The 8,220-nt window shown below is 47.5% G+C and overlaps 1 protein-coding gene across 1 annotated transcript; it reads right to left on the bottom strand.

The window, feature by feature from the left end:
* Positions 1-1,352: 1,352 nt before the first annotated feature.
* On the bottom strand, positions 1,353-2,180 carry LOC109764285 (pollen allergen KBG 41-like). Its single transcript, XM_020323158.3, has one exon. It carries the CDS (start codon positions 2,178-2,180, stop codon positions 1,353-1,355), a length of 828 nt encoding a protein of 275 aa, XP_020178747.1.
* Between the last annotated feature and the right edge of the window lie 6,040 nt (positions 2,181-8,220).

An 8,220-nucleotide genomic window follows, 5' to 3' on the forward strand; every position in this document is an offset into this window, starting at 1 on the left:
TATTGCTGGCGTTACCAGTAACGCCCCTTCTTTATGTACCTTAAACCCTGTGTAACTGAGGGCAGGAGGGGTCTGGCGAACTCTATATAAGCCACCCCCTCCTCAAGGACAAGGGTTCGCACCCCCTGTAACTTCATACACATATAATTCAGTCGACCGCCTCCGGGCACCGAGACGTAGGGCTATTACTTCCATCGTGAAGGGCCTGAACTCGTAAACCTTGTGTGTACAACTTCACCATAGCTGGGATCATGCCTCCTCATACCTACCCCCATTCTACTGTCAGTCTTAGAACCACGACAGTGGTGCCGTCAGCGACGTTGACGACTCGGTGGGTAATTCAACCTGTCGAGGCCGTGGGGGGCGCGATATTGCCAGGTAGGTAAGCGTACGTGCCTTAGGCTACTCATAGTGGGGAGTATTATATACTAGTATCATACACATGATACTAATGTATTATACTATCTTTGTAGTGACAATATCATAGAGTAGTACCATAGATGATCATATTTATTGTCATGTATGACACAAAGTAGCATAGCATTTAACATGATACGGTATCTAGCTATGTTACTCTAACCCTCTCTCTCTTCTTTAATTCTCTGCCACATCAGCATGTTTACTATTCCCGAGTGCATGATGCCGGCTAAGATACCACCACTATGTGGTCAGCCTTAGCCATCCCCACCCTTGGCTCCCTGCCACCAACACATGAATCGATATGTTGCTGGTGTGCCGACCGTGCATGTCCAAAACAGATCAATTACAAAAAAGCTAACTGACGATCGTTAGCTGTGGGCGTTTTTGCAGCGACTCCCCATCCTCTGTCGGTTACGTTTGCGCGAACACCTTGGCATAGGATTGGTTCTACGTCAATTTTTAAATGCAGTTTGCTGTGTGATAAGGGCATGTACAATGGTTGATAAGATAGTCTTATCTTAAGTCTTGTATATAATTTGGAGATGATAAAAAAAATTATATCTACAATGAATCATCTTTTAATAATTAGTTATTCTTAAAAATATGGTGCGTGCTAAGAAATATCAATTGTCTTCTCTTAAATAAGAGAAGACAATCATTTTCTTATGATTTCTCTTTCCTCCGCCTCATTATTTATCCTACGTGTCATTCTTAAGATAAAACTATTGTACATGCTCTAAGGGCATCTACAATGATTGATAAGACAGTTTTAATTATTTTAAGTTTTGCATGTAATTTAAAGATGACAAAAAAATACGCATACAATGGGTTATATCTTAGCCTTATCTTCAACAACTAGCTATTTCTAAAAACATTATGAGACATATTGTGCTAAGAGATCATCTCTTAAATAATAGAAGACAAGCCTTTTCTTATGATTTCTCAGGAGTGGGAGTGACGGTTGCCGTGGAAGTGGCGGCAGTGGGAGTGTCAGGGGCGGTGGCGGCAGCGGCCATGGCGAGGATGGTCTTGCTCAAAGCGGACTCAAAGGCCAAAAGCTTGTCCTTGGGCGTATTGGGAACAGTGATGCCGTAGACCTTCTTGATGCTGGACACGAGGTCGGGGATGAATTTGTAGCCCCCGTATGCACCGCCTGTGGTTTCCTTGATGGCCTTGTTAAAGGCGGACTTGAAGACGACGAACTTGTCCTTGATTGGGGCAGCATCGGCGGCGGTGGCTGCAGTCCTAAAGGCAGTGTCGATCTGGTCGATGGCCTTCAGCTCGTCGGCAGGGATCGTCCCCTTGACTTCCTCGCCGGCGGGCTTGACGGCGTGGACCTCAAGGATGCCGGCAATGATGCGGAGCGACTCGCTGAGGATGGCCACGAAGGCGTCATACTTGGCCTCCGGGGTAGCGCCCTTGGCGAAGTGGTAGGCCGTCAACTGAGCGAAGGCGATCCTGGTGGTGAAAGTGGCCTGGAAGTTGAACGTGCCGGTGATCCCTCCGATAGACCAGCCAAAGTTCATGGTGAAGGTGGTCTGGAATGTCTTGTACTTGTCCGCTGGAGCGACCACGGCTGCGGCCGCCACAGCCGCCTTGAAAGCGTTGTTGGCCTTCTCAATTAGCTTCTGCTCCTCGGTCGTGGCCTTTGGTTGTGCCCCGGCCAGGGCAGAGCCGGCTTCGACAGCGTACGAGAAGGCTGGCCCCGCCATGAGGGTGACAGCCACAAAGAGCGCCACTGTGCACTGATGCACTGCCATTGTTGCTACTCGTGTCTTGCATTGGTGGGTTTGTTCAGTACGTAGGAGGAGAGATTGTGGTGTGGTGTGAAGATGCGGGATCCAAATTAGCATTAGGGTGAGAGGCCAGGAGAGATTGCCGCGCCCAAATTAGCAATCTCCTCCTCTCCTCTCCTTTTTTTAGCCAAACTAATTATCCATGTGATGTCTACACCCCACAAACCAATCAATTATATCGCTAACTACTGTTTGATCTCATGGGTAATATAATATACCCCTATATATTACTAATAAAGCAATCTGATATTTTTGGTTTCGTCTCACTTTGATGATTTTTTTAGGGTCGCCTAGGAATGAATGAAAAGGCTACGAGCGTTTCAGTTTCGTACGTCTGTTCGCTGGAATGCTATGTGTGCCTGCAAGCCTACGTCTAAATCAAATTCCCTGTCGGGTCATATAGCTGCACCTCTGGACCTTCTCAACATCCAATCTCGTGCTCGTGTCGACTTCCGTTGAAAGAACACAACCGTATACAACTCAGAAAACGAATCCCTGACGAGAAGTTATATACATAGGCTATAATCCTCTCGAAGCGGAACAAGCCCCATGACACAGGCCAAAGCGGCTACTGGGCCTCGCTTGTCACGGGGCCAGTAGGGGACGCATCGTCCTTGAGACTGTCGACTCTAGGCCAGCTGCCAGCGAGTTCGAAGAGGACGACCCTCCTGCTGCTTGGTTTACACGTGTAGTCAACCGAACCCGAGAAGCAGATAAGGGCGAATGTCATGGTACAGATCTTAGCGTGCTCTACGCTGCCGCCGAACGGCATTCATATGGACGATACACCCGGGGTCCGATGACGCTGCCGTGATGGGACCTGGGAGATGAAGTAGCAGGGGTCGTTTGGCTGCGTGGAGAAGCGAGAGGGCCAAAATAAGATCACAGGAGGGAGGAGTTTGCTGGCAGCCGGGAGGAGCACTCGTGGCCTCCGCCCTGATGTGGCAGGGCATGTCCTAGGCGGTAGGGAGCAACGCGTCGGTGGTGACATGCCACAACTACACATCACACACGAGTCTCACTGTCTAAGAGGAACTCCAACATGCCACGCCGATCCAAACTATACTCGCGTGTCTGTTTGAGTCGAAACGGACACAATTCAACATGCTGATCAAAACGGACGAGTGTTCGCTTTTTGTCCACACGCAACCCATTTCAGGCCCAAATTTGAGCCGGGTTTGCATCGGTGCGGACACAGAGCGGACGCGCGCGACGCCCACCCTCATCCTCCCCTTGGTCCGCCAATCAGTGGCACATTGGCCATTTACCGCCCCTCTCCCATCGACACCAACGCACACGGCCACCACCCCTCGCCGCCGTCCCAAGTTCCGGCGGGTTGGACGTTGCGCAGGCCACCGCCCGCACTCACAACCCCCTCCCCCTAAGCAGCACACCTCACCCGACAGCCGCTCTTGTCGCCGTCGTAGCACCCCGATGACCACGACACCCCCTCGCCTCTGCCACCGCCGACAACACTCCAAGCTCGGCCTCCTCGCTCGTTGGTTGCCGCCATGGTCGTCTCCACGCCGACAGGCCTACTTCCTGGTCTGGGAGAGATGCAGAGTTCTTCACTGGCTGGCTTCTACCTCCACGCCCATAAGGTGTTCGACGTTTCGTCCGCAAGGTACAAATGGATAGTGGCGATGAGTACCTTTTCAACAACTTCATTCGCTATTCGAATGATTCGTTGTCCGACAATGAGGATATTGTGGTTGCTACTTTTGGTCGTCCATGACCACGTTAGTAGACATCAACTGGTGTTTAGGGGCTTGATGCCGGGACATACTCCGACATTGAATCGCAAAAGAGAGAGCGGCAATTGCCTACTCTGGAAGGACTACTTTGAGTCTGCTGACCCACTCTTCAAACACAACCTATTTCGGGCCACTTCCAGATGGCTAGGCATGTGTTCAATCGTATCCGGGAGGGGGTGTTGGCGTATGATAACTATTTCAAATGCAAGGAGGATGCCCCGGGGAAGGTTGTCTTCTGCTCTTATCAGAAATGCACTGCATCTATTCCGATGCTTGCATACGGAATACCCAGTGATCTTGGTGATGAGTATGTCCGCATACACGAGTCCACATGCCTAGAATCCATGTAAACATTCTGCAAGGCTGTCGTAGCAGTATGTGGCCAGGAGTACTTAAGACAACCAACTGTTGCAGATATATCCTGCTTGTTGGCGATCAATGCCGATATGGGCTTTCTAATGATGCTTGGTAGCATAGATTGTATGCACAGGGAGTGGAAGAACTGCCCTTCTGCTTAGGAGGGGCAGTTTAGGGCCATGAGAAAGCTTGCACTGTCATACTTGAGGACATGACTTTACGAGATCTCTGGATTTGGCACTTTTTCTTCAGCATGGTCGGCTCTCACAATGGCAACACCATGCTTTAGCGCTCTCTAGTCTTCACAAGGTTTGTATAAGGCAGCTGCCTGGAGGTTAATGTTGAGATCAATGGCCACCACTACAACAAAGTATACTACCTAGCTGATGGTATCTATCCTCAGTGGACTACTCTTGTCAAGACAATCTCCAACCCCACAGGAGGGAAGAGGCAGCGATTTTCCCAAGAACAAGAGAGTGCTAGAAAGGATGTGGAGCGTGCTTTTGGTTTGTTCAATCTCGATGGGCCATCGTTTAGTATCCTGCTAGAACTTTGAGCACCAAGAAATTGTGGGAGGTGATGACTGCTTGTGTGATCATGCACAACATGATCATAGGGACGAAATCTTCAATCAGGGGTTTCAATTTCACGGGGAAAAATGTAGTGCCTGAGCATGGAGGAGCCGCAATGTTTGCACAGTTCACCAAATTTTATCATCAAATGTGTGATTGGGAGACTCGCATTCAACTACAAGATGATTTGATTTGGCATATGTGGCCTCACCTAGGAAACCAATAGATGTCTGCCCTGTTTTTTCTTTCAAATGTATTTGTGACAATTCAAATTTTATTTGGTTTGTAAATATGAGATTTATTTAAGATATGAAACTCTGATATTTGTATTTGGTTGAATTGATGTGAACTTTGGGCAATGTTTTTGATATTTATGGAAAAACAGAAAGCAAAAATATGGTCGCGCGAACAAAAAATGCATCGGCGCATCAGGTGCGCTACCAACCCAAACACGAACTGGGGCAAACAAAAGCATGAAATGCCAACCCAAACTGGCAAAACCCGCGCCCATTTGGGTCGGCGCGTTGTAGTTGACCTAACATCCCAATGAGGGGATGAAATAAAACAACCCAAATACACTATCGTCGTGATCAATACCATAGAGACAAATACCTCCACCCAAGCCCAAGCAGATCCGAGACCTTTGTCTAAAAGTACTCACTGCCGCCGTGTTCGATGAACATGACCTTCTCGTGCTCACCTGCATGTGCACGTGACACCGACGTGCTCTAGATCACCCTATGGACCTTTTCACCCTTTAGATCAAACCAAAACAAGCTCAAACACGATCCTCGACAAAACCCAAACTCTGTTGGCCGCCTTTCACAATGCAGTCGATGTTTTGGTCCACCCCAGCACCAATCAAGGCCACTACCGGACGCATCTCTCTACGCTGGGTCTAGCGGTGCTAGCAGCGCATGCTTCTGTCGCCGGAATCGGCCGGATGGTGATCCACCGCTGTGCTCCTTAGCCATATGCGTTTAGCCGCTAGCGTGGCTGCCCTAGTTAATTAAACCAGACCACTGAGTCACTGACACATGGCCCCACTTACATTAGTTAAACCAAACTGAGTTAACTAAAGTGTCGGTTTTCTAACCAAGTAACTGTCCTGTGGATCCCGTAGGCCAGTTCAACCAAGCACAATTAGCATGTAACTGGACCCACTAGTCATATACCACCTTTTTCAAGGACTTTGCCATACTCCTTCAGGTCCTGCAATCACCTTCTTTCTTTTGGATGTCTGATACATAAGAACAGTATTTAAATAGAAAAACATGGTATGATGACAAATGGAATAGGTATTGATAATGGATGAGCAAACTAAGCAGATGGTGGTGCAACGAAAGAAGAAATGCAAGACACCTTATGCTAGGTATGTGCAACCAGTAAAACATTGCCAAATTAGATCAGGCACCATGTTGGGTGAACAGGATATGTCATCTGCCTTTAACTCCCTGAGCGCAGAATAGTCATTAGGATCATATTCTGAACACGAATCTGTAGGTGGGGAGCGTGTGGGTTTCATTGCATCCAGAATGGAACTCAATCAATGTTCTGCAATATTCTTCTGATGTGCGCATTCTCATAATCATTGTGATCATGTTCAATATCTGAGAAGCATGAAAACATAAATAGTAGTGAGATTATCTTTATAATACAAAAGGTATTCTAATATAATAGGGGATCCCTGTAAATCCTTGTGTGCTATCACTGGATTCTTATAAGAAAGCCCATGTGTGCTGAATTTGGTGCATACATTAATATAATCTGGCACAACTACACAACAAATAGGCTCCCTGTTGGGAGATCCAGAAGTAAGGATAGTTTCAGATGATAAGTTCATAATATACTGTAAAGAAAGTTTATTGCCAAACCATGATTATGTGAGTGCACAAAGAAATAGTATTCCCTCATGTCTTTATGTGTGTCGCACATGCATTTCAAAACTCATGTAGTAACATTAGCTGACCAATTAAATATCAGCTTTGGAAATATGAGTGGGATGTAGTTTAGCTTGAAGGATGGAGTACTGCTAGTACGGCACAAAGCCAGTAGGCAGATCGTAGTGTAGATAAAAGGGGGACACCATAAGCATCATAAATAAATCTGGAAAGTGGAACTGGCTGGAAAATATGGGGTTGTATTGCAGCTACTAATCAAAAACATATTGATCACCTAAAGGCCAACTCTATTCAACTGAAGGCACACTACTATTACTATCAGTCTAGTCTCTGATACATCTCCAACGTATCTATAATTTTTGAATGTTCCATGCTATTATATTATCTGTTTTGGATGTTTTATATGCATTAATATGCTATTTTATATTATTTTTGGGACTAACCTATTAACCTAGTGCCCAGTACCAGTTCCTGTTTTTCCATGTTGTTGAGTTTCGCAGAAAAGGAATACCAAACGGAGTCAAAATGGAATAAAACCTTCGCGATGATTTTTCTTGGACCAGAAGACAACCAGGAGACTTGGAGATGAAGTCGGAGGAGCCACGAGGCGGCCACAAGGACGGAGGGCGCGCCCCCACCCTTGTGGGCCCCCCGTGCACCTCCTGACCTAATTCTTTCGCCTATATAATCCCATATATCCCCAAACCACGAGAGGCATCCACAAAAACACTTTTCCGCCGCCGCAACCTTCTGTACCCGTGAGATCCCATCTAGGGACCTTTTCCGGCACCCTGCCGGAGGGTGATGGTGGCTTGAAGCTACGTCGGTATTTCCCCAAAGAGGAAAGGATGATGCAGCACGGCGGCGGTTGATACGTCTCCAACGTATCTATAATTTATGAAGTATTCATGCTATTATATTATCCATCTTGGATGTTTAATGGGCTTTACTATGCACTTTTATATTATTTTTGGGACTAACTTATTAACCCAGAGCCCAGTGCCAGTTTCTGTTTTTCACCTTGTTTCAGTGTTTCGCAGAAAGGGAATATCAAACGGAGTCCAAACGGAATGAAACCTTCGGGAGAGTTATTTTTGGAACAGAAGCAATCAAGAAGACTTGGAGTGTACGTAAGGGAAGCAACGAGGAAGGCACGAGGCAGGGGGCGCGCCCTCCACCCTCGTGGGCCCCTCGTGGCTTCCCTGACCGACTTCTTTTGCCTATATATGTCCATATACCCTAAAAACATTGGGGAACATAATAGACCGAGAGTTCCGCCGCCGCAAGCCTCTGTAGCCACCAGAAACCAATCGGGACCCTGTTCCGGCACCCTGCCGAAGGGGGGGATCCCTCACCGGTGGCCATCTTCATCATCCCGATGGTCTCCATGACCAGGAGGGAGTAGTTCACTCTCGGGGCT

Source organism: Aegilops tauschii, chromosome 4 (genome assembly GCF_002575655.3).
Source record: "Aegilops tauschii subsp. strangulata cultivar AL8/78 chromosome 4, Aet v6.0, whole genome shotgun sequence".
Taxonomy (NCBI): domain Eukaryota; kingdom Viridiplantae; phylum Streptophyta; class Magnoliopsida; order Poales; family Poaceae; genus Aegilops; species Aegilops tauschii.

Bases quoted from the DNA above. Each gene is read 5' to 3' on its own strand.
- LOC109764285 (XM_020323158.3), bottom strand. From the start codon at position 2,180: ATGGCAGTGCATCAGTGCACAGTGGCGCTCTTTGTGGCTGTCACCCTC.